Source organism: Emys orbicularis, chromosome 18, assembly GCF_028017835.1.
Source record: "Emys orbicularis isolate rEmyOrb1 chromosome 18, rEmyOrb1.hap1, whole genome shotgun sequence".
Lineage (NCBI taxonomy): Eukaryota > Metazoa > Chordata > Testudines > Emydidae > Emys > Emys orbicularis.
This window is the reverse complement of record NC_088700.1, coordinates 9,122,128-9,149,329: the sequence shown is the minus strand read 5'-3', so window position 1 is coordinate 9,149,329 and position 27,202 is coordinate 9,122,128. Positions and strand designations below refer to the sequence as shown.

Here is a 27,202-nt window from a genome sequence, read left to right as displayed (position 1 = left end):
GGATTGCCAGCTCGGGTAGACATACATGCGCCGGCTTTGATCGATGGGATTGTACTCGGGCGGCCAGCCTGAGCCACTGCCTGTGCTGCCGTGATACACTGCCACGGGTGAAAGTAACAAAGGACTTACCGGTACGACGGAGTCCAGAGCAGGGACGTGGACTCAACCGGAAGAGGCGGGGCCTCAACTGGAAGAGGCGGGGCCTTTCAAGATTTAAAGGGCCTGGTGCTCCTGCCACTGCGGGGAGCCCCCAGCCCTTTAAAGCACCGCTGGAGCCCTGCCACTGCTGGGGTAGCGGCGGCAGGGCTCCGGCGGTGATTTAAAGGGCCCTGGGCACTATAAATCACCACTGGAGAAGCCGGTCCAGTCCGGCACGGTGTACTGGCTCTTGCCGGTACGCCGGACCGGACCGGCTTACTTTCACCTCTGTACACTGCTATTTTTAGCATGCCAGCTCAATCAACTAGTGCCCATCCATCTATGGCACTGGACAGGACACCTTCCACTACAGTGCCAATGTGCCCTACCTGGGTAATCTCCTAGTTTTCTATCACTGGAATTTACTGAGCTCTAATTCGAATGAATTCCTTGGGTGTTGCGATATATTTTACAATATTGGGTATGTCTCTGGGCGCTCCTATCTGATAGACACAAAGCTGAAGAACGTAAACTCCTAACGGGGGGAGTGGAAAACACCATCAGACTTTGGGATCTTAACCCCCCCCTTTTGGGGGGGGCATATGGGTCCTTCTCTAATGGATCTGAACACCCACAAGCTTTGTAGCCTGTATCTCATGAGGAGGAGAGAAATGTGGGGTTAAAAAATGCAGCGAAGCTGGGACAGCAAGGAGAGGAGCCTTATTTTCATTGAAAGACAATGGGAGTGGGTTTCCTAATGAGTTAGGCTATTAAGTCCCATTAAGAACTTAGGAAGTATATTAGTCCCATTTTACCAATTGGGAACTGAGGCACAGAGAAATCCAGGGCAAACTTTTCCAATCTCACAGGGGCGTTGCGAGGATAAAAACCATTAATAATCCATCCATTACTCAGGTAATATGGGAATGGGGGTTATAGAAGAACATATACAGATAGAAAGGAACAGTCACATCTTAGAAGCAGCAGAGACCAGCAGCAAAGTAATTACAGGTGTGAATCCTTTTTAAAGTATAAGCTGTTCTTGCATGGAGCACAGACTGAAAACATTTATTTTAAGGAAAATATTGCCTGCTCACACCGCCTGGATCAGAGCGAGCTCCAATAGCCCTAATCAGTTTCGCAAACACCAGGAATTCACACACAAACGTATCCCCCAATTTAAAACATGCATATGGGTCAGAATCAGGAATTTTAAAACCCAATATTAAAATTATTTTAAGACCATTAGGAGGGGGAAAACTCTTATTTTTGAAAGGAGCCCTATATATGTTAAAACGTATTCAATTATCACTGCTAGGCCCAAACCACGAGGTAGGGACTCAGATATACTCCGTTCCATGTATCAATTTATGATTTACTTTTGTAATAACTGAAGCCATAAGGAACTCATTGGATTAAGCTTTATTATTTACATTGTTGAACAATAATATTTAACTGTATAAAGCCATATATCCACCCTTGCAAATGTTCTCCCCATATGAAACGGATTGCACATTATTGAAATCCTGGCCCCACTGAAGTCAATGGGAATTTTGCCATCAACTTCAGAGGGGCCCGGATTTCACTCTCTATGATTTGGTTCAAGGTTGTTAAAAATCTTCAATATTGTCACAATAGCAGAGACAGACGCCAGAGATAAAGATAGAAACGGATACGTCAAAGGCATTCCCACAACACACCGTATGATCAGAAATAAATCCAATTAGTCATGTGTTTGAAGCCCTAAAAAGACTGGCTGACATTTTCATTGTAGCCTAAGGGAGTTAGACACCCAACTGTCATATACCAGTACTCATCGGCTCCTGTGAAAATCCCAATTTAGATGAACACGCTATTGCGGAACTACAAGAGCAGCAACCAGATTCCAGCTTTACTCTGGTGACAACATAAAGCCGAATGTCCCTTATCTCCCATCACCAAGCGTGAAAATCACCAATCAGGGAGCACCAAAGCCAGGAATCCCACAAACCAGTCACTGTGGGCACTAGCCTGGGACTCGGGAGACCAGCGTTCAAATCCGGCCTTTTCCACAGCATTCCTGTCTGGCCTCCAGCATCCCCCTCTCTGTGCCTCAGTTCCCCATCTGTAAATTGGGATATTAATACCTCCTTTCTCCCTGCCTTGTCTATTTAGACAGTTTTCTCAGTATACACACAGTCAGGATCTTGTTCAGGGTCTCTAGTAGAAAGACTCACTGACCCCTCTCTCCCATTCCCCACTGGACTCCATTATGTTTTCTCCATCTCTTGTTTTTCCAGTATGGCCATTTCCCAAGTATCTGACTTTCTGGACTGTATGCTTTTCAGGTCAGGGACAGTGTATTTTTGCGAACTGTAGAGTGCTGAGTGCACTGTTAGGATTAAACAGAGCAATAGGGCACGTGATGTGGAGTTTCCAGAATTATGCTCTGCACAAGACCTTCTTGGGTGGATTATCTACTGATCTGTAATCCCCTAACTACCTGCTGCTGAGAGGAGACAGTTAAAGAGGAGGTACTCCCTTCTCTGAGCTATTCCTGACTCAGACAATCAGGGGAATCACATACGGTCCCCGTGTATTTAAAATGGGATTTAGAGTTATGGAGGAATCTTCATAGTCTTAGCCTCCAATCACCCCACATTGAGCTCTGTTAGAATTGATGTCTGCCAGTGCTCTACATGGGGGAAAAAAGCCAGACTATTGCAGCAGCACAAAAATTTCTTGGCAAGAACATAAAATAGGACAGCTGGGATCTGAGTGCCGGGCCTCCCTCTTTGATCATTCCTTGCTGAAACTAAATTGCGACTTTTTATTTGTTTGTTTTTTGCACAGCCACTTACTCAGCCAGTTCCTCCAAGCTCCGATAGACATCATCATCGTTCTCTGTGGTCTCCTCTGAAGGGAAGGGTCTGGAAGAGAGGAGAGAAAATGCGTTATTGGTAATGCTGACCTCTTGCACATACAATCATCTGCTGTAGCCCATGAGAAATCAGATCAGCACATTAGGTAAACGAGGGGCTGCTTTGGAACAAAAATATCCATCAGTATTACACTTATTTGTATTACACCTATCCAGCCCCATGGGCATCAGCTTCTGAGAAGACCTCTTCTCGGTTTTCAGCTCAGGCTCAGGGTTGTGGCTGCAGTAGGAAATTAGGTCATGCTAGAGCACAACGTCAGGGAGACCCGTTAACTATCGCAGCGTTAATCAGGACTCTGCAGTCAATGGAGACACGGACAAGACGTAGTTCACATTGTGGCCGCTGGCCATGGTTAGCCCTAGGGCTCCAATAGGGTTCATCCAGGACACAATGGCAGACAGGACTTGTCCCTGCCTGCGAGGGTGCAGAGTCATGTTTGACCTTGTGTTCGTTTACACGACTCTGGGGTTTTGCTCTACCCTGGCCAAATTTCCTCTTGAATACGAGCCCCTGGTGCCTACAGTGGTAAGTGCATCTGTGATCACAGGGAAAGGCTTTGTGGGCCCTCTGGGTCTTGGCCGCCTTAGACTAAGATTTAAAGGTATGTGGCTAGAACACGGTAGCTAGCTCACGCTAACTAATGCTCTCTAAAACAGACAAGGCAGCTCGGATTAACGTGTGCTGAGCTGGTCAAGTTGATGCCTAGGCTCCAACAAAACTAGGTGGTGGTTGTTTTTTGCGGGGGGAGGGGGGGTTGGCAGGGTGCTACCTGAACTTTCAAGGGAAGCCCCGCCCCAGACACTGGGCTCCCATGGCCTTCCATCTCATGCCGGCATTTATACCTGACGGCATCTGGGCGTTAAAGGCTAACAAATCACAACTCTCCATTCCCAGTGAGAGCATTTTTATTAGAATTATTTGTTATTTTGTGTTGCGGTAGCACCCAGGAGCCTCAGTCTTGAACCAAAACATCCCTGTGCTAGGTGCTGCACAAACGCACCTTTGTTTCTGCAAACACAATTTTACACCCACTGTGGCCTTGCTTTGCACAGCTGGAACTGACTTTAGCACAAGGTGCAGGGAACTGAAGAATCAAGCAGGGGTGGTGGAACTAGGGGTGCTGCCGCACCCCCAGCTTGAAATGGTTTCCATCATATACAGGGTTTACAGTTTTGTTCAATGGCTCTCAGCACGCCCCCTGTTCCAACGCCATTGGAATCAAGTCCAGTATCTGGGTGCCCCATCGTGCTAGAGTTACCGCACGGAATTGGTCCAGCCATAAGGGCTTCCATCTGCAATGAACAAACATGTCTTCAAGCGCAATGCTTGTGAAAAATGCTCTTATTTACTTAAACTAATAACAGTCCGATCACTTTAAGCAGTTAAAAGCCCGGGGGGGGGGGGGGGGGGGAAGGGAACACCAAAAGAAAAAAGGAAGGGGCAGATTAAAAGAGCAAAGAAATAAATTCCTTGGCTATTCTGAAGCAATAATCAAATAATATATGGAGGAGATGAAAAAATACTGCTTTAATTAAACCCAATATATTATTGCTGGCACAGGCCTCAGTGGGCTAATGTGCTGGTAGGGATGGATGCCTCTAGTTACTAAGCAGTCCCTACAGAGGGCCTAGCCCATCTTCCATAGTCAACCTTGCACTTCACTCCAGATGGCCAAGCTGTGATTCCCCGGATTGCGAACACAATGACCTTTGCTCAGAGCTGCAAGCTGGCTGGCTGGAACTAAATAAAGGCAGAGGGATATCAAAGCTGATCAGTTTCCCCCTTGTCATCTATTCGTGGCACTGCTGTTAACAGAAATGATAGCAGAGGGAGTGCAGGAATTGGGGGGGGGGGGGGGGGGGAGGAATAAGACACAAGGAAAGGATCCATGAACTGAGAGTACAAGTGGTAGTGGATTCCCCATAGAACCGTCCAGCTAACTGTGAGACTGCATCTGAGGTTTATGTTGTGGGTGAGCAAAATTGGATACAGGCGAACTTTTAACCACACCCAAGTTTAATTTCCTCCTTCTCCGGTTTCAAAATAGATTGATTCGCATGAAAGATTTAATACATGGCCCAGCAAGCCCCAGATTTTGCTATTCTTGGATCAGTTCCCTAAGACTAACCTGCCTTACTTCTCTCCTCCCTTGGCCATCGCATCCGACCGAGTGTTTCTTAATAGGGCTCAAACCTGCAGTTAGTTTGGTTCAAAGTAACACAGCATCAAGGCACTGAACTAGAAAGGGAAAGGCACACCACTGCCCACTGAGCTGTACAAATTGGCTCAAACTGGGTAAATGGGATCCTGTTCTGTGAGTTTGCATTCATGAGGCAAACAAGGAACTTAAGAACATAGCTTGAGACAGCCACTTCTACTGGGTCTAGTCACAAGGAAGCCATGTTAGGGAGCACAGTCCAGTGTTGCCAACCGTCATGATTTTATCACAAGTTGTGTGAAATTTGTGATGGTCGTTTCTAGCCCTCATGGTTGCAGAGAAAAGCCTGAGAACATGAAGCAAGTGCATCCTAAAGGCTCAGGAATCAGAAGACAAAGAAAAAGAACCTGTAGTGGATTATTTTAACAAATCTCATGATTTTCAGGAGCTGATTCATGTTTTTTTGAACACTTGCGGCTCACGATCCCAAGGGTCTGTGGTTTTCATTTTATCAACACATATTTGAGTGGGTGCGTTTCTTGTCTCCTACTGCAACCCAGGGGTCAGTGACTAATATAAAAGACACGTGAACCTCCGACAAATCAATTTTGTGCAAGTCGCCAGCTACTAATGCGCTCGGCTAAGGATATCATGGAAACTGGCACCAGATTCTGCTTGAGACAACCAAAACAGAGGAGGTTAAGGAAGTGGGTCACTGGGCAGCAGGACTAGAGTGATTTCAAGGGTGGGAAAAGAGCTCCTCCCTGCCATAGGTTGAGCACAAAATTAATACACATAGGGTAGAAATGCACCCTGTGCAGCGGTCAAGCACGAGGCCTATGTAGCAGCTAAGTCCAATTTGTGCTCTCAGTGGGACTTAAGCAGTGAATAATTCTAGTGCTGGCCTTCTGCACAAAGGTGGATTTGGCCCTAGCTGAGGAAAAACTTATACAGGAGCATAATTAACTCCCTTGCTGGGATGCTGTGAGGCTTAACATTTCTTTAAATACGTTGAGGTCCTTGGGTAAGGCACTAGAGACCAGCAGCTTTGTTTGATGCCATTAAACGTTTACTGTAACTTTAAATCCGTGATGATTGAAATCTTCAAACTTAATAAAAAAGAAACAAATCAAGGAAATCGATCAGCCAATCCCACAATGCCTCATTGCATCCTGTCCTCCTCCTTTCATCTGAATAAAGGCTGCTTGGCAACAGGAGCCAACACAGGACACAGTAGCACTAGACTGGGAATCAGGACACCTGGACTCCATTCCCAGCTCTGTCACTATCACCCTGGGCAAGACATTTGATATTTCTGCGACTTGGTTTCCTCATCTGAAAAATGTGAATAATGCTATTGTAATAGGCTGGCAGTGTTTACTCAAAACAGGTTACCCATCCAGGAAGTGTGGATCCTACCAGTAAAGGTTAAGTGGTTACTATTGACTCAGTGTGGAAGGTTGTGTGTTATACCACTGGGACATAAGGGAGGTGAGACTGTCTATAGTGGGGGGGAGGGGAGAGAGAGAGGGAGATGACCTACGGTGTGGGCTGAGCAATCCTGAGGGAGGACCCCACGGAATAACCAATCCTGGAGAGAAGGTTTAAGCCGATCTTTATTTTACATTATTGTTAATTCCCCAGTAGGTAAACTTGGGCTTTACATGTTGTGCATCTACAAGGCAGATTGGAAAATAATCTGGCTCCTCGATATTTATCTTTCTTTATCAAGGGCTTTGAGACCCATAGATGGAATGTGCTACATCAGTGGTAAGTATTGTTACTTCGATTGCAAGGTCTTCTGGGCAGGGACCTTGTTCCCATCCATGTTCTAGAAAGCTCCTAGCACGCTGTTGGTGCTGTACGAACAACCCCCTGCGCGCACTATGCGGCTTGATTGGAAATAAATAAATACAAATAAAAGGAACCACGAAAAGTCATTTTTGTTTTAAACGATGCTTGTTTAGAAAGAACACTGAAAACATTGTGCACAGCTTTCCTTCTTTTAAATGTAACTTGCTTTTAATCTCTTAAACGGTTTCCTTCCTTCTCTACTGTTCAGCCTGGCAGGAAGCAAGGAGGTAAAACAGTAATTAAGAATAATAAAGTCACATGTTTCCAACTGAAATTCTAGGCTATAGGTTCAATCAGTGGCTAAGGTAAAGAAATGGCGAAGAGAAAAACATGGGAGCGGTTTTTACAGATTGCAATTTCACATGCTGTCCCAGCTGTTTCACCTCGACTTTACAAAAGTAAAAAAGGCAGATACGGGATTCACAGCCTCTCTCTCTGCAGCCCCAGTTGCTTCAAGGATAACTACAGAAACAAAAAGTGCAGTTCAAGAGGAAAACACAACGAGGAGGAGATTACACAAACAACTGGAGAGGAAGGATGGTCTTTGTGGTTACGGCTGGGACTTGGAAGACCCTGGATCTGTTTTCAGCTCTGTCACAGACTATGTCACCCATGGCTAGTCCCCAAGACTCCATTCCTGCAGCCAGCGCTCCAAGCGCCAGCGCTCCAAGCGCGTGCCTGGGGCGGCAAGCCGCGGGGGGCGGCCTGCTGGTTGCCGCGAGGGAGGCAGTCAGGCTGCCTTCGGCGGCATGCCTGCGGGAGGTCCGCCGGTCCCGCAGTTTTGGCGGCAATTCGGTGGCGGGTACGCCGAAGGCGCAGGACCGGCGGACCTCCTGCAGGCATGCCGCCGAAAGCCGCCTGACTGCCATGCTTGGGGCGTCAAAATACATAGAGCCGCCCCTGCCTGCAGCACACAGGTAGACTGCAGCAGTCCCATAGAGCCTCCCTCCACGATTTCGGGGGGAAGCAATTCCCCTGTGCTGATCAATTGCAGGAACAGGGCTTTACTCTCTTTGTGCCGCATTTCCCCATCTATAAAATAGGACAAACAGTCCTTCCTTCCTCCCAGCCTTTGTCTGCCTTGTCTATCGGCACTGTAAGCTCACTGGGGCAAGGAACGTCCCTCACTCTGTTTGTACAGTGCCTAGCACAAAGGGATCCTGATCTCAACTGGGGTCTTTAGGCAGTACTTTGATACTGATTATTATTATTATTAATAAGCTGATTATCTAAAACTTCTCCCTATTTTATATCCAATTTTCCCTTCACTTTGCAGAGAAGAAAGTACATTTCTGCATCACATGAGACAATAAGAAGAAACCATTATTACAAGAATAGTTTTGTTTGCTAACACTTTCCACAGAATTTTCCTTCAGCACATTCAGTGTGTGGTGACATGATTTCCTAGCACACACGGTTTATCTATCCAGGGTGTTGGTTTGTTTTTGGTTTTCTTTTTAGTTTATCTATTAGCCCAGCGCTGTGCTATCAGGCCTGGATTTAGAATTAGAGTCATAGGCATTAGAGAGTGAAAACAACCTATTAGGTCATCTCAGTCCCTGCTTACCAAGCCAATACAGTCTAGTTCCCTTTAGCATACCTACTTCTACTTCCGTGGGAGCAGGATTGAGCCTGACACAAAGGCAGCTGCATCATAAAATCAGTGGGGCAGATTTTGTCAAAATTCAAACCATGAGGAACTCAGAGAGGAAGGCTGGTCCAGTGGGTAGGACAACAGCCTAGCCCTAGGACTTGGGAGAACCCAGGTTCAATTCCTTGCCTCGTCACAGACGTCCTGTGCAACCTTGGGCAAGTTCTTTCATCTCTCTGTGCCTCTGTTCTGCGTCTGTCCCATGCCATGTTATCAGACACTGCAGCAATGCAGGCCACTAATGCACCTCGGATAGACAAAGTACAAATAAAACGGTCAAATTCTAACCAAGATTTTTTTTAAAGCACTTAATGTAGACAACGAACACACATTAATGAACATGCTAAAAAGGAGGCTGACCCTTAGCGACACTACACAAAGGACAACCTGTGCCCCAGGCTCTGAAAGGGGAAGGCAGGTGAAGTGCATGCATCAGTGCTGTTCATTCAGTTCTTACAGCACTTTCTTGTATTCCCTGCTTTCCATTAGATCACCTTCCAGGGACCTTTTATCAGGTTCCCTTCCAGAAGAGCTCATGTCCTGTGTCTAGGAAATGAAGTTTTCTACTTCAGTTGCCGGCGTGACAGATTTTATGTCTTTGTGAAAAGAGCGTCCCTCTCTCGTTTTTGTCCCATGATGATACACGGGTCAAAGCTACCCTACAAAAAAAAAAAAAAAACACGCTAGGTGAACTTTTAACCTAACCATTCTTGGCTAAACATACCCCGTTTGCGGGTTAGTTTTTGGTTAACATTCGTATTTACTGAGGCAGCCTCTTATTTTTGGCATTCGTCCATATGGAGTTATACTGTGTTATCTAAAATATTGGGATCAATGTTGCTTTTATACAGACATGGGACCGAATCATAAAATTCAGATCCAGATGTGAACGTCCCCAAAGTTCAGAGACGTTCAGAGCTGGTGTATTGATATGGGCCTGTTTGTATTTTATTATTTAGCTCACCTTTCCCCCCCTCCCCTTTCTTTAAAGGGCACTAAAAGGGGACAATTCCCCTGGGGCACAAACCCTTCAAATCTCCAAGTATCACAACTTCAGAATCAACATCAGATGTACACACACCCTGGAAAGATCTTCAAAGGGAACTGGGAGAGTTAGAACCCTAATCCCACCGAAATTCAAAGGGAGGCGAACACCTCACTCTTTTTGAAAATTCCAGGCCCAATCCTGATAGGAAAATGGGCAAAGCCAAATAAGGTTCCTCCTTATCTGAAGAGAGCGAATGCATTCAGTTAGCGGCAGTCAAAATACGGGTTCAGAGAAAGAAAACGAGGCTGCTGCAGGGTTGGTGACTTGCGATATTGAGCCCTGGATGAGCTCGCACTACAAGCCATCGGCACTAGAAAGGAATGCTGTTCAGTGCTGGGAATGTCAGCTTTCCAAAAAAGACTGACATCTTGTTTGTTTCTTGCCTTGGTGGCTCAGGAGATATACTGAACAGTCACATCATTCTGATTACTGTCTTGCTTTGCAACACTCCTTCCAAAACATACTCGGGTTCCAGTATGATTTGAGCAGCCACAACCTCAACAATTGCTAGGCCTAAAATTAAATTTCTCTTGCTGGTATCTGGTATGAAGGCAGCTTGGAATGAAGCTTTCAGTTAGCACAGGGCATTAGAGCCTCATTCTACTTTCTCATTAGTTTTACACCTGTGTAACTCCACAGACTTCAGTGAAATTGACCCCAATTTAAACTCACGTACGTGAGAGGAGAGTCAGGTTCTTAGGGTGAGATTTTCAGAAGCCTCCCCCCCCCCCCCCCCCCCGGCTTGAAATGGGACTTCTGCACCTCACTCTCTCAGGCACCTTTGACAAACCCCACTTTAATCCCTTAATCCAGTGCTTTGTGAGACGTCAACTCCCAAAACCACATCTGAAATGAAATGAGCGAGAAAAAGCAAGCCAGCAATAGATGAGGCGTTTTAAAGCCTGATAACGCATGACCTATCAGGCACTTGCATATAACAGTCAAATGGTTTCGGGGGGGGGGGGAGAGGGGGAAGTAAACTTCTCTAAACAGCAGCCCAGAAATAGGGATCTAAGGCGGTTTCTATCCAAAGCTGCAGGATTCCAATGCATAGCTAGCACAATAAGATACATAAATAAGAATACAGTATATCGACCTCAAAACAAATGGGGTAAGAATGGTTATTCACATTCTATACAAGGGGAAACTAAAGCAGAGACAGATTAAATGGCATGCTCAAGGCCATACAGTGAGGTTGTGGCAGTGCTGGGAACAGAAATCATGTCCCGATTCCCACTCCAATGTCTATTCTATTCTATATAGGCTCTAAAACCACGCTCCTCACCATGGCCAGCTTTAGGCCGATTCCCCCGAATCGGGCCCCGCGCCTAAGAGGACCCCGCGCCCTAAAGAAGAGCGCCTAACTTAGGCACCTTTTTAATTTTTTTTTTTTTTTTTTTTACTTACCCGGCGGTAGTCCGGGTCTTCGGCGGCGGGTCCTTCAGTGCCGCAGAAGACCCGTAGCGAGTGAAGGACCTGCCGCCGAAGACCCAGACCGCCACCAGGTATTCGAATCGGGCCCTGCAGTTCCTAAAGCCGGCCCTGCTCCTCACCATAGTATTTGAGTGCCTTCCAGTTGTGCATTAAGCAATGTGACTAGTAACATCTGTTATAGGTGGTTTCTGAGTGTTTTGTTTTGGCAGGGTTTGGGTGATTTTTATTAAACGGCCATGTTGCTCTGTGTTTATATTGAAGAAGGCCGGTCAGAGATGTGCGCCTGGTACTTGGAGCAGAAGGTGGTGAAGTTTGTGATAGTTCTTAGTCCCTGGGGGAGTTTGTTGCCCGGTCTCAGACTAGCCTCCGAGAAAGCTCTGCCTCCTGCACAGATGTGCATTGCCTTTTCTGGGGGTAACAATCTCTCTTATTTTAGTTTTAAAAAGCATGATCGCTGGGTCTCCTACTCAATCTCCCCTAAACAGCACCCGCTGGCCAGGATCTCCCCCAAACATCCCGTAAGCCTTGGGAGCAGCTAAGCCCTGATCCTAATTGCATTGAAGTCAATGGCAAAACTCCAAACAACTTCAAATGTTTCTGGAACAATCCCCTGCAGAACTAAGATAATAAACCTCCCAGAGTAAGTTTCTTAACAGACAGAAAACACAGGGTTCAGCAGTGTGTTATTTCCAGAGAACAAAGAGCAAATCACAAGTAGGACTGATCTGATGCATTTGATTTATAGTCTTCCAAAAGGGGGAGAGATGCTGTGCTATTTGTTATGGAATTTGGAACGAAGTTCTTTTTTTTTTTTTTTTTTTTTTTTTAAGACAACCATTCCAGCGGAAAATGAGCCCTCTTGGCATGTAATGCAAAGTACGTCCTTGATCTTATGAAACACTTAGGGTATTTTCCGGGTCAGAGAGCTTGTGTGCATGTGATACAGTGTTTTCCTGGAGCTTAAACAACTCAGAAGCAAATGCAAAAATAATCCTGTGACCAAATATGACACACATGGGTACAATAAATTAATATCTGAGGAGTCGCCGAATATGAAAAAAACCCAACCAATCACTTTGTCACCTGTGGTTATTCTGTAAAGTTAGGGGCTGGATCTTACTCCCAGTGAAACCCCAGGGAGCTTTGCTATTGGTTTCAAAGCAGAGTCAAGGCCTGGGCGGAGGGGCATGCAAGGAAGACAGGACAGAATGACACTGCTCTAGAGTGGGAGTGGCTAGATTTTCCATAAGCACCAATAAGAGCACATGGGAGTTTTTTTTCCTTTCACCAATAGGAAATGAACACCGATGCCCTTGCAGTTCAGGCAGAATATAACATAGATCATCATCCTGTACTGATACGGCTGGTCACACTGGGAAGCTATATTTCCTGGACAGCTCTGCCACACTTAATGGCATAGGCCCACATTTTCAAATGGGTACCTAAGGTTAGGCACTTAAATCCATATTTAGGCACCTATTTTCCAGAATTGCAGACCGTGGCTGGAGAAGTCAATAAGAAGCAACGGTGCTAAGCCCTGCTAAGAGTTAGTCCACTTTTACTTAGACACCTAAAGGTGGTTTTAGGTGCCCCAGTTTGAAAATTTTGGCCTTAATGCCTGTAGCTATGCAACCAGCAGAGGAGGCTTCAGCCAGGATCTGTTTCTTGGTGGTCACAAAATATCACTCTCTCTTTTTCTCTTCTGTATAGATGGAGGAGGGAGTCACTTAACACACCTGTGAAATCTATAGTTAAATCCAAGCTGGGGTTTTGGGTTTATCTAAAAGTCCATCAGAACCCTTACTGCAGGTCTCGACTCCGTTCACAAGGTTGTATGATATAGTCTCTTTTGCCACAGGGATGGACCTGAACCAAAACCCTAGATCCAGTCACCGTCCCTACTTGCTCAAATCTTTGGGATATTCAAAGTCTCCATCTCAATTTTATAGCTTTGTTCTGGGGACAGATCCTCAACTGGTGTAACCCCTTTCCTTCTTAGTAATCATTGACATTGCGACTACTGTATAAATAAGACTATTTGAGAAATCAAGAGAGAACAGGATAGTTTAGCTATTTTAAGGACGAACTCCCCCTCAAGTTGGGCCGGATTTGAAACGTTTTGAAGAAACGTACACAGGAAGCACAATGAAACTAGAAGGCAAGCCGCAATGCCATCAAGATTATAACCTCACCAGTTGAACCTCACTTTAGAAATGGCACTTTCAGTATAAGCTTTTTTGGTGCCCGATCATCAGCCAGCCTGAATGGACGTAGCTCCGCTCGCTTCAAAGAAGGGATGCTGATTTACAGCAGAGAAAGATCTGGCCCTTTGCTGTCAATGGATCGTTTTCCACACCCCCTTGTTGGCCTGGAGCCATTGTCACATCTGTGTGACTGGGGGAAGCAGTAGCAGGGTGTGAGTGCAGATGGAGGTTATTCTACACACTAAATGGGAATAAGGAGACGGGCTTCCCATAAAGTAGAACTTTTCAAGGCATGTCAGTATGGAGGACTTGACAGCTTCCTTTCAATAATTAAACAGGCAGCTTCTGATGCTGCATCCTGATTGGCTGAGACGGTTTGGAACTCCAGGGCATGGCTTATAATAAATCTCATCTATAAAAAATAATCACAACTGTCACAACATGCAGACACAGCTTTCTGTGACAAAGAGTTTCTACTCCGACCAGTCAGTCCTCGACAAGCATTTGCCATCCATATGGCACACTTATGGAAGGTCACTTTTCAGTCATTGCCTTAGGTTTCTCCTGCATCTGCACAGCCTTCCTGGGATTTAAGGGTCTGGATGTTTTGTGGGTAGCCAATGATCCATCCAAGAAACCAGGTGGCGGCTTGATTGGTTGGTGTTAAGTACTTCCAATGGATTGAAAATATACTCACCCCCCACTTTAAAAAAATTGGTTTTACACCAGGTTCCCTGGAACACTAAGGGTACGTCTACACTGCAATTAAACACCCACGGCTGGCCCATGGGGCTCGGGCTGCGGGGCGGGAAAATTGTGGTGTAGACATTTGGGCTCAGGTAGGAGCCTGGGCTCTGGATCTCTCCTCCCTTGTGAGCCCGAGTCTGCTGACACGGGCCAGTCCCTGGTGTTTAGTTGCTGGGAAGACAAACACTTAGAGTGCTTGCTTTTTACTCTTGAAGGCTGGTCTTAAATGTTTATGAAGGATTATTTTAAATCTCAGAATGCATTTCTCATCAGGAAGGACGGTAATCTCAGCTACTTGGAACTGTCAAAACAACGACGTTTTTACCACCTTTTCGTTTCTTACACAGTGATCAGCTATTCCCGAAGCATGAGATCGTCCCCTCTCCCCCATCCCATTATGCTTTTGCTGTAGCTCACTTGCCATCCATTCGCTTTGGCTTCCAAAAGCTTTAATGGGCCTCACGGGATCACACAGAAACGTAATCCTTTTGGGTGTACCCAGGGAGTCGTTCAAAGAAAGCCAGGCGGTTTCACAATGCATTTAATCACAACTGAAAACACCCTCCTCGTTGGCTTCAGTGGGACTGCAAAAGGAGTAAGTCAGCAGTGAACTCAGAAGTTCCTCTGATGATAAAGCAGCTGCAAGCTGAGTAGGCCCTTCAAATCAAGAGCCTTCATGTTCTATTACTAGCTGTGCTTCTGACTGCTACAAGGCACCGGGTGAGTCACTTCACCTCTCTGTCCCTCGTTGCCCGTTCTAGGGACAGGAATAATGGTATCGACTCACATTTGTGAAGTGCTTTGAGATGGATGAAACGTACCAAAGTACCATAAATGCCAAAAAGTGTCGTTATTATAAAGCAGAACACGACGAGCGCTTCCTGCAGTGCAAAGATGGAAAACTCTGCACTTAATTAAAAACTGACCATTCAGTTACATTCCTCATATCTCAAAAGAAACGGCTCATACCAGGCAAACTTTCCGAGAGCTGCATCGAACCATTATGATTTTCTGTTGTTGGCGGTCTAGGTGTGACAAAACTTATCAATGCGAGTTTGATTGCAGCAGAGCTCTAGTGGGGAAATCATAAGCTACGCAATAAGATATTGCAGAGACAATGTTACATGATCATAGATACAGCATCATCTTGGGATATGCCTACTCGGTACACTTCTTTTGGCAGCGTGTAGAGGACATGGATAGGTAGCCATGGCCCTCCCCCTACAGCATAGGTATAATCAGCAGCGTAGAGGGGGAGACATGGCTTAGACAGGTAAAGACACTCCAGAAGGGTGAGAGTATGGCCCTTAGTACATAACCTATGTGGCACTCTACTCACCCAAGCCGTACCCACCTGTCTACACTGCTACTGGAGTGTTTCTCCTGCCACGGGTAAAGACTCCGGCAACAGGGAAAAGCTGCGGCAGCTCGCCTCCTCCCTGCCAGAGCCTTTCACTGACACGCATAGCTACACACTGCAGCGTGGACACAGCCTCCTTTTCACTGCGGCATGTAGCTACACCTCCTCTACAAGCCGCCCTTGTGCAGACAAAGCCTTAGTGCACTATATGCAAGGCGACATTTTAGTCATGGGTATTTTTAGTAGAAGTCATGGACAGGTCACGGGCAGTAAAAAATGCACAGCCTGTGACCTGTCCATGACTTTTACTATATACACCTAACTAAAACTTAGGGGGGGGGGGGGCGCAGCAGGTGCTCTAAGGGGGCGGTCCGGGGTGGGGGGAGGTGCTGGGGGAAGTGGCCCGGGACCTCAGCTGGCAGGCTCCCTACCCGACTCTGCGTGTCCCTACAGCTCCTAGGCGGTGGAGGGACCAGGGGGCTCTGCACGCTGCTCCCACCACAAGCACCGGCTGCGCAGCTCCCATTGGCTGGGAACCACAGCCAATGGGAGCTATGGGGACAGGGTCTGCGGGCATGGGCAGCGGGCGGAGCCCCCTAGCCCCTCCACCTAGGAGCTGCAGGGCCATGCCAGTGGGAGCTGGGGAGCCCCCACACACACCCGCCAACGCCCTGCCCCTAGCTCCCTCCCACACACCCAAAATGCTGCTGCTGGCTGCTCCAGAAGTCACAGACGTCACAGAAACCGTGACCTCCATGACAGACTCGCAGCCTTAACTATATGGTACAGCCCATTGTTTATCTATATACCCTGGTTTATCTTTTACTCAGATCTGAAGCAAGTGTTTTTAGAGAGGAGGAGAGAGAATAACAGCTCATATCCTTCACGTGTTTCAACACATTATTGCATTTAAGGGGAAAAGTTTGACACCTACTAGCATTTAGCAGTAGAATGTGGTGCCGCTTTCTCCTCACTTCAGCTCAACTGTGACAGTAACAGATGGATACGTTCCAACGGGGAACCTCTCCCCTTTCAGCCAAAACATCCTCTCCAGAGCATTAACTCAGCCATCACCAGAAACAAATTTGGCCGGGTCCTCCAATCCCAAAGAAAACCAGGTTTAAAAAGACCACCACCTGCAACTGACAGCATACTGCATTGTATATGGCCTTATGTGACCCGCTGCCCCGTTTAGCTTCTCTGAGGTTGCTTGCTGGGACAGAACTATGTGTAGAAAGAAGAAAGGGGGTGGAAACCCCCTATGCTAGATAGTTTCCACCTCTGGCTGGCTTACTACAGAGAGGAAGGATGGTCCAGTGGTTCCGATGCAATCTTGGACCTTGGGAGAGCCTGGTTCAGTTCCCTGCCGTGCACAGACTCCCAGCGTGATGGTGAGCAGCCACTCTCTGTGTCTCAGCCAGGGCCGGCTCCAGGCACCAGCTGAGCAAGCAGGTGCTTGGGGCGGCCAAGGGGAAGGGGCGGCACGTCGGGCTCTTCGGCGGCAAGTCCCTCGGTCCCTCTCGGAGGGAAGGACCTGCCGCCAAAGTGCCGCCAAAGAAGAAAGCGGTGCGGTGGAGCTACCGCCGATTGCAGCTTTTTTTTTTTTTTTTTTTTTTTTTGCGCCGCTTGGGGCGGCAAAAACCCTGGAGCCGGCCCTGGTCTCAGCTCCCCATCTGTAAAATGGGGATAATAGGACTGCCCTGCCTTCGAGGGGGTGACATGAGGATAAATACATTAACAGCAGGGAGAGGCTCAGACACTGGGCTGTACGTCAGACATCTCAGCTCCCATCTGGGCTTTGACACATCTCTACCGGTAAGCATTGAGCGCACCCCAGGAAGAAAGGGGTCAGAGAGTCAGGGCTTTCTATCTCCAAACTGTAAACGTTACCTGCCGTGAACACCTGTGGCGCTGCACAGCCCTCTCCCAGCCCTCAGGTAGGTACTTCCATTTTGCAGAGGGGTTAAGTGAGGGAGTAAGCAGCAGAGCCAGGGCGAGAATTTGGGGGTTGCTGGCCTCGCTCTAGTCTCCGGGCCCTCAGGAATGACCCCTCCAAGTGATTTCGGGCTTCTTTTCACTGCGGCATTAGCTCGAGGTATAACCCGAGTGTTGCCCCTAACCCAACTCCCATCCACACTCAAAGCTCTCTACCCGTTAGGTGATGCTTTCAACTCAAGCTAGCTGCGTGTCGCAGGGATCAGGGGATGGGAAGGGTCTGTTTGAAGCCTGAGAGCTGCTGATGCTTGAGCTAAGAATGCAGCAGGGATGCAGCTACAGGCAACAGTTCAAGTGAGCGCAACTCATCAGCGGCTGATCCGATCACTCTGGGTAGCTGGAGCATTGTTGCGCAGCGTAGCCGCTCTCCCTTGAGCGAGGCTAGCTCCAATGGACTAACTCCAGCAGTGAAGACATGTCCTGAATCACTTGGAGAGGTCATTCCTGAGAGACAGCCTCCTTCCACTGGAGAGATGCCTGACTGGGCATCACTAGTCCTTTCCACTCCTCCTTCAGGAGAACAAGGCCTGGCCACACTGCAGGGCGAGGCCAAAATGGGGAGCTCCTTGAGGTTCCGAAAAGGATGAGTGTGAGAGGAGTGAAAAACTAAAGTACTTCTGGCTAGGGCCACTTCACAGAGCAAGGTCTCATCTACACAGATCTACGAATTTGTAATTGTGTGCGCACATACACGTTTCTTCCACGTGCACCTAGGATGGCCGCCATCTTGGCCAGTACACTGAGAACTGAACCAAGGACCACCAGAGCTCAGAAGCACGAGTTGCTATAACTTAATCTAAAGAATCAAGGCTCTGTAGCTCTGGCTGAAGCAGACACAAAGCTGTAGATTGGGCACAGAGAGGGACCTGTAAAACACACACACCAAACTCCGCTACCCAACACTTGAAATACTCTAACATTAGGGGCTGGGTAGGGCCACATGATGTACTTTTTCGTTAAGGGAACAGCAGTATTCTGAGCTCAAACACACCAACCCTCTTCAGTGTGAGAAATCGGAAAGACAGACCAAGCCATAGGCCGGGGCGGCTTTCAGCTATTAGGTCACAAAATGCCCCCTGATTACTAACCTCATCATTGCCAAACAAAAGAAAGCAATAGCTCTGCCAAAATTCACAATTCTTATTCGCTCTCTGCTGACTCTACCTTTTTATTCAGAAATATAAAGATAAGTGACTTCTATGCATCCAAGAGCCAGAACGTGCAGAACTGCAAAGCATTCCATGGATGATTAACAGTTTCCCCATGATTCCCTGACATTAGTAAATAACCCCCCCCCCCCCCCACCCAGATTATGTTTTACCTGAATCTAAGCAAGGTCTGAAAATATTTTCAACAGTCCCAGCAGCAGAGATGGTCTATGAATCCTGTGCAAGCACCTTACGAGCTGGAGTCACCATAAGAAACACCCATGTGCCAATAGAAATAGAGTCCCCCATACATAATTTCTCCCTAACAACTAATCTGTATTATTGTTGTTCATTATTTGTATTAAAGTAGCATCTAAAGGCCTAAACTGAGAATTGGATACATTCATGGAGGATAGTCCAATTAGCCAAGATGGTCAGGCACGCAACCCCACACTCTGGGTTTGCCTAAACCTAGGACTGGACGACAGGGGATGAAGCATCACTCAACAATTGCCCTGTTCTGTTCATTTCCTCTGAAACATCTGGCACTGGCCACTGTCAGAGTCCACGGGGCTAGATGGACCAAGGGTCCGACCCACTATGGTCGTTCTTATGTTTTCAGTCATTTTTCTGTTGGAATGTCCATTGAATGTGGTTCCAAAGGGACTCAACACGATTGTGCCCATGTCCTTTGTTGTCTGTCATGCACTATTGCAGTTAATTCTGAGATAGGTTTTGATACTCTTCTAAAGGACTTGGGGGAAATGGATAGGGCATTAGACTGGGGTCACATGGCCTCAAGCCAGGAGCAGGTTGGCACGTTGGGAGAGGCTGGGTCTGGACAGGGTAATGCTTTCTCCATTGGATCTCACCAACAACAGATTTTTCAGCAGCTTTATCAGACTCAGGAATGAATCCAGCTGAAGCAAACTAGAGAGGGGCAGAGTCAGAGAGACACTAAATAGGGAAGGCTCTGAGTTACTACAGAGAATGCTTCCCCAGGTATCTGCCCGGTGGGTCTTGCCCAGATGCTCAGGCTCTAACTGATCGCCATATTTGGAGTCGGGAAGGCATTTTCCCCCGGGTCAGATTGGCAGAGACCCAGGGGGGGTTTCGCCTTCCTGTGCAGCATGGGGCACGGGTCACTTGCAGGGTTAAACTAGTGTAAATGGTGAATTCCTGTAACTTGAAGTCTTTAAACCATGATTTGAGGACGTTAGTAACTCAGCCAGAGGTTATGGGTCTGTTACAGGAGTGAGCAGGTGGGTGAAGTTGTGTGGCCCGCAATGTGCAGGGGGTCAGACTAGATGATCACGATGGTCCCTTCTGACCTTAAAATCTATGAATCTAAGAGAGCTCTCCTCTCTGAATGGGCTGATGGTGGGATTCCCAAACAAGTGTTGGTACCATTGCCACATTCCTGAGGGGATAAAACAAATCAATGCAGAGTTCTCCAGTTATATCGGCCAATCTCTACCGGCAAATCTGCATCTGGATCTGAAATTTTCCAGACTTCAGGACTGTCAAATCCAGGAGTTCGACTCAGGCCAACAGGGAGCCAGGGGCTGGCAGTGATCTAAGCTTTTCTAATGTACAGCAGTGGTTCGGAGCTGGGGTTTTGGTTCAACTTGTCAGCATGAATATAAAGCATGGCCCATTGTGACGGTGCGGGACTCACCCCTGCAGCGCCTCCTGCTGGTCGTCTTGGGAATTAGCTCTTCCAGCCTCCGGAGCGCCCTCTGCAGGTGGGTGTCCCACTGCTGCTGGCCCCCGTGTCCCTCCCAGGACCCCGGTGCCCCTTTCTCTGGGGTGCTGCCCCTCTGGCAGTACCCCTCAGTCTCAGGGTCTCCCCACCCAGGGGAACTCCCACCCCCTATCCCCACCTTGCCTCAGTGTAAGGCTACTGCCAGTCACCAACTAGCCCCCGTTCCCTGGGGCAGATTGCAGTGTATGCCACTCATCACTGGCAAGGGGGGGGTTGACCTGCTGCCTTCTTCTACCCCCAATACCTCTCTGGGCCTGGAACAGGCCCTGCAGCCTGGGGAGTTGCCAGCCTGGAGCTCCCCTGCTCCTCTGGCTTTTCCCCAGCCCTGCCTCACTCCCAGGTACCTCTCAACCTTCCAGCAGCCAGGCCTATCTCCCACCACAGCTAGAGGAGAGACTGCCTGAGCTCCTGGCTCCCAGCCTTTATAGGGCCAGCTGGGTCTGTTTGGGGCATGGCTGTTTCCCCAATCAGCCCAGCTTTTCCCCTGCCACAGCCCTCTCCCAGGGCTGTTTTTAACCCCTCTGGGCAGGAGCGGGGTGACTACCCCGCTACACCCATATTTTAAGCTGGTCCCTTCCTTTTCTTCTCTGGTGCTGTATCCCCTTGGGCATGTTTCTGCCCTTTCATCAAGTCCTTGGCTGTTAGGTGTATTGGGCTGGAAACTCATAAGCATCGAGGGTCATATCCTCAGCTGATATAAACGGTCCTAGCTCCATTGAGTTCAATGACCTATGCCAATTTACACCAGCAGAGAATCTGCTCCTTAACGTCTTGATGAGAGTCCATTTGGGTGTTTTGTAGCATGCTAGCATTTGTCCCCTGGGACTTTGCCTCAAGTTCACTGAGGTAACGCGAAGTCTTTATACAAAAGCCGGGGTCTGCGACTCTTGTCAGCATCAGTATTACTGTGTGCAGAAGATGATGAGCAAGGACCACATATGCAGCGCATGTATTCATCACGCCATCGAAGCAATCTGTGGCATTAGTTTAAAGGAGTTTCAACACACTAGTCTTTCACCCCAGGAGACTCAAGTTCAAATTGGATCCCAAGAGACATAGGGGGCCACCCAATTCTAAGGTCATGACATTTATCCTGTTGGGTATTGTATTTAAAAAATGGGGAAAGAAAGTGTCTTTGGATAAGCTGGCTTTACAAAGGTCAGTTCCGGTATGGTACCTCCCATGCGAAAAATCGGTCATGTCCCCGACAGTGCAGGCACTGGGCTTGTTTGTACTGACTGTGGAAACACACAGCCTAAATAAAGTCTGACTTTTAAATCTATTTCTAATGACTGTGCCCTTTCCACTCTGGAATGTTGGAATCCCTAAAAAAGGTACCACGAGAGAAGTCACTATGTGCATTCGCTCTCTGAAGCGTACTGGCTTTGGATGTATGAATGACAAAAAGCTGTTGCCCTCTAGCAACTGGCCGACAGATGGGATATGGGAGTTACTGCCATCCAGAGGTAAAAACCTTCTTTTGGCTCAAGTGGCAGAGGTGTGAGTTTGTGGAGCTGAAGAAGCAGGGTTCTAGTAGTAACCAAGTGTGTTTTCAGGACACGGATTCATTACACAACCTTCTAAACCCATTTTATAATAATACTTAACTTAAGATATAACGGGCATAGGTAATTACTGAGAGCATGACAACAGTGAATAAAATGGTCCTAGTAAACCAAACCATCTAGGATAAGAGATCCCATTAGTACCTCCTCCTCAGAATCACTGCCTGCAGACATTTCCGAACTTAATCGCTAGAGACTTTAATTGCTTGTCAGATTCACAACTGGCTAGAGCCACATCCGGAGTTGATCTACCATCCCTTGGGACGACGGGACTAGAGGCCAAATGCAAACAGCATGAGGGCTGCATTACACAGGAGAATTTTTTCAAATCCATATAAAAGATTTTCACTTATCATCCCTTCTCTCCTCTGGGATGGTGAGCAGAAGTGATTTCTTCTTGGTTAATTGCCTTAGGGGGGGACCTGATGCTTGGATTTGCAGGAGCCGAGTTTTGCTGGCAGGAACACAAACTTCTGTTTCCGATATCAGCCCACTCCACATTTAAGGCTGCTCCCATCCAGTATTTGGGTTCAGACAATTAGGGAGTGCGAAGCAAGATGGAGAATTTGGCCCCAGCTCTGGATTTCATTCCTGAATCAACACGCCAGGCGTGGAGGAGTTTGGATCTGAGAGTTCTGACTCAGGCCTATGTTGGTCCAAGTATTGGACTGGGATTCAAAAGATCTAGACTCTATTCCCAGCTGTGCGACCATGGGAAAACCTCCCTGTGGTCTTTGTTTCCTTCCCATCCTTGTGCATCTCTCCTCTATTTAGACTGTAAACACTCCAGGGCTCTCATGAAAGGAACTTTTCCTCACACCCTCACCCCCAGTTTGGCCACCATACCAAAAGAATCGAGAATTTCTTCAGCTCTAGTCCTGGGTGCTTCTTGAAAAATCATCACCCTGGAGAGAGACTAGCACCTCGTCACGCTTCTTCTGGGCTTGATAGAAAATCAGTTACAGGCACTTGCCTTGATAGGTTAAAGGGGGACTCTTGGGCCTCAACTACCAAAAATCAGCTATACCAGCCTTGGTTTGCTCTATGGGCAAGTCAAGGCAGCCGCCTGCTTAGTCGGTATCCATCCCCCTTCTTCCAAACAGGCAGGGCATTGTAATGCACATACATGAATGCTGCTCCCTCACTGCTCTAGAGGAATCCTATAATGTTGTTATCTCTTGAGCAGTACAGGCAGGCTGAGGGGAGGGACCACACAACACGCATGTGAAAACCTCCCGCCACAGACACACTCGCTGGTGATAGCGGCAGGTTCCTTAGTACAGAAGCTCAAACGATGTCAAAGCTGCAGCCCTGGCTCTGGCTGGCAACAGATTTCCCCACAGCAGGAGGGGCAGTTTGTTTTGAAGGTAGTGCTAGGCAGAGGGATGCAAAATCTTGTCAGTCGGGCTTTGTTGACAAAGGTGGGTTGCAGGAGAGTCCCATTTGAGCTAAAGCTGCAGCATTCAGAGGGTTCAGGGACACGATCTGAGAACTGGGGCATGTCCATTTTGACAGTGTTCCTTTAAACAGAGCGGGCAACATCCTACTCCCTTCTCAGCAGCTGCAGAGGGCCCCAAATGCAACGAAACCGGTGCAGTTCTGCAGTTTCAGACCCCAATGCTAGGGTTCCACACCACCTTATTCACTGCAGGCCCTAGCTCCCTCCACACTGGTGCTTGGCCGTGGTTGGGGACAGGCAGAGGTGAGGGAGTTCAGAAGCAGGGACTGTGGATCCATTGCTAGGAATCCCCATTCCCCACTGTATGGAGGCATAGCAGCAAAGGGGGCCTTAGAGACGGAGGGGGATTCCATCTCCCCTAGCCTTCCATGCATCACATCCCAGCTACTCCGGGTTGGGACGGGGAAGGATGTTGCACTGAGTAATCACAGCCACACGGGTTTAAGGCGCCTGGAGGCATCTGTTTCGTCCTATTGTCAGCCCTCTATTGTCAGATCTCTCCTGCGAGAGAGGTTTTCACGGCAGCGAACAGCGCTGGGCTAAGAGGAAAGAACAAAGAGCGGAGGATGGAAAGGCTGAACACCGCACGCCTTTGCAAACACAGTGACGCATCATTAAGCAACGAAAGTTAGGAGAACAAGTCAAGGACTGCAGAGGAATGCTGCAATTTTTCATGGCACCGGGCTCAATGGCATACGTTGCTACACACAGCAAGCCGCAGCAGCTGTAACAAGAGAAAATCAACCCACTCTTTAGGATTTGCTCCTGAAGCAACATTAACCTGGTACGAGCTAGCTGACATTAGCATGTGGATGGCTCAATAGGCTTTTGTACCCCATTCCTTTGTGGTATTCCCAGCTGGAATACGTCAGGGTGAACATGAGCGCCGCAGGGCTTCAATCAAGGAAGAGATGCACTGATTGTGAATTTTACTTGCCTTTATTTGTACCTGGAGCCTCGGACCTCCTGCAAGCCCTGGAACAAAAGCGGAAGTCAGAGCACACAGCTCTGTTTGAGAGCCAGCGGATGGGCTTTTCCAGAGCACCTAAATGAGCTGGGAGCACAAGGCCAAGGTAAAGGAGCTTGTGCACCTATGTCACTTAGGCGCTTCTGCAAGTACCACCCTGAGCCTTTTTCACAATAGGGCCTGATCCCACGCCCACTGAAGTCGTCAATGGGAGTCTTTCCATTGACTTTAATAGGAGCTGGCGAAATAATAGTTCGTGGTGATGTAGTGCCTCCCAGGTGAGATCTGAAAACACTTTACAGACACCATAGAAGTACACCTCTCCTTCCCACTCACGACTCGCATTCTGCACGGGGGGAAGCTGAGGCCCGGTGGCGTTAAAGCTGGCAGTGTCACACAGGTAGGTGCCTAAAATACATCCACATTTAGACATGTAAATAAATGGCCTGTGATTAATGCCCAAAAACTCCCATGCAAGTCTGTGGCACTGCCCGGAACAGAACCCACCTGCCCACTCTCCCGGGCCTGCTGCCTCTCCATTCCCTTCACCCACCGACTCGCTCACTCTCCATTTGCTGGCATGCAAAGCAGGACATCCCTGCTGATGATCAACAGTGACTTCTCCGGGCCCTGTAATCAGCAGCACCTCATCCCCTGAGATCACGTGCATCCTCTCAGCAACAAGAGTCATGCGTCCTTGGGCAACATGCTCCCAGCCAAGGGCTTGTCTTCACTGCTAAGAAGGACGCCGTGTTTTTAACCTCAGGGCAACTAGCATTTGTGAGCTCCCCGAAGGTAAAAACGAAGGGAAAACAAGGCACTTTGGTTTGGTTAACCTCCGGAGACAGGCAGGGGTTAGTGCACTTTGCTCTGTGATAAAACTAACACGCCTGATCTCATGGTTTTGCCTGGGGATCGCTCACACACACACCGTGACCCTGAGGCAAAAAACTCCAGCTCTTTAGCGGTGGGGGAAAAAAGCCTCAAGAAAGATCAGAATCCAGACCTAGCTCCCCAAAGCAAGTACAGACAAGTCCTCATTCTCTGTCCCTCCACCAAAGCAGCGTCAGTGCCCAGCCACGACTTGGCCAAGAGGCTGAGCACCCTCACTATGCAAGCAGGTCTGACCAAAATAAGATGCCCCCCCACGCCCGTTTGCTAATAGTGGGATTTTTAAAAAAATCCAATTTATTAGCTGCGGTGTCAGTGCAGAGTCACTTCAGGGGTTTCAGTTCACATATAAGGGATTTACTTTCAAGAAGGGCTCTTTGAACCCGCTAACGCCTTTATCTTTCAAATAGCTGCACTGTGCACACACATTAAAAATGGATGAGGCAGCATGAGCCGTTATTTCTAAACCTCCTGCTCCACTAGCAGAACTCGGTTTCCAAGGGAAATATACATTTCAAACAGGACATGCTTTCCAACCCACCCCAAGCAGCCCACATTCAGCTGGTGGAACTCACTGCCACAAGGTATTACTGAAGCCAAGAGCCTAGCATTATTAAAAAGTGACTTTGGACATTTAATTTTCCCATAGCAACTTCCCTTTTAAAATAAAAACAAAATCATTCCTCTCGTTTTGGCCTGTTTTTCTTTTTACACTGTGGCTGTCAATCCCCAAGCATCTACTAGTCAAAGAGATTAATTCTTCATTTATTTTCGTTTGACCATTTTCACTAGGAAGTCCCGGGAGGGCAAGGGATCCTTTGGTCAGAGATATCCAACAGTTTGTAATATTTGATTATGAATGGTTTTCAATAATCTCTAATGACTGGACATGTCTAACACATACGCTTAAAATCTCCTCTTTCACCACAACGTCTCCATCATTTATCCCCATTCAATCTCTCGCTCTCGCTCTCTCTATTATTTAACCTGACTGGTGATTAATCAAAAACAGGGCTGCAACACACGATACCTTCTCAAAGGCTCAAAATTTATCCAATAATTTCTCAAGTGTCAGAGGGGTAGCTGTTAGTCTGTATCCACAAAAACAACGAGGAGTCCGGTGGCACCTTGAAGACTAACAGATTTATTTGGGCATAAGCTTTCGTGGGTAAAAAACCCGCTTATACCCAAATAAATCTGTTAGTCTTTAAGGTGCCACCCGACTCTCCAGTAATGTCTGGTGTCCTCCTTGCGTCAGAGGAATATGCAGCCTGCTTGAAAGAGGTTTTCACACTGTAGATGCAATTAAACAGCAACCACATGCGTTTGGCTGGGAATAAACCCAGCTGCCGTCTCCTGAAGCAACGCGTTCATTTCTGAGAGACTGGCGGGGATCGCACCGAATCCAAGAGTATTTCCTGCACGTGCTATTCATAATCAGGCAAACAAGAGCCGGGAGGGAATTACAAGCGCCGTGTCACTGTATAGAAGATATATATCCCTTGTGTTTGCCTTCTGAGGATAGTAATCATACCGCATCTCTAGTAGGATAAACTAAGGCACAAAGTGAGCAAGCCACAATAGCCACATTGGATTATTCTACAGGGATAGTTGGCAACCTGGCACCACCTAGGTTAAGTTCTAATTTGCTGCACTCACCAAGCTTGGGTGTGCAAGATGGATTCCAGCACTTTAATGAAAGAAAAATATGCCCTCACAGATGAAAGGACCAATTCTGTGCTCATTGAAATCAACAGGAGATCTGCCATGGACTTCAGTATGCAAGCACACCTTTGAAAGCCCAAAGCTTGTGTGAACTGCCTTTGGGAGCCTTAGTCAGCTGTAGCATGCATGGAACAAGGATGGTCATTTGGTTGAAGCACTGGACTGGACTCAG

At 47.7% G+C, this 27,202-nt stretch overlaps 1 protein-coding gene across 3 annotated transcripts in view; it reads right to left on the bottom strand.

The window, feature by feature from the left end:
• VAV2 (vav guanine nucleotide exchange factor 2) overlaps positions 1-27,202 on the bottom strand; it is a 304,801-nt gene that overhangs the window by 80,488 nt on the left and 197,111 nt on the right. For all 3 annotated transcript variants that reach the window (XM_065418653.1, XM_065418652.1, XM_065418654.1), the window contains exon 4: positions 2,979-3,047. In XM_065418653.1, coding sequence (XP_065274725.1) covers positions 2,979-3,047 — 69 coding nt within the window. The remainder of the gene's footprint in view (positions 1-2,978; positions 3,048-27,202) is intronic.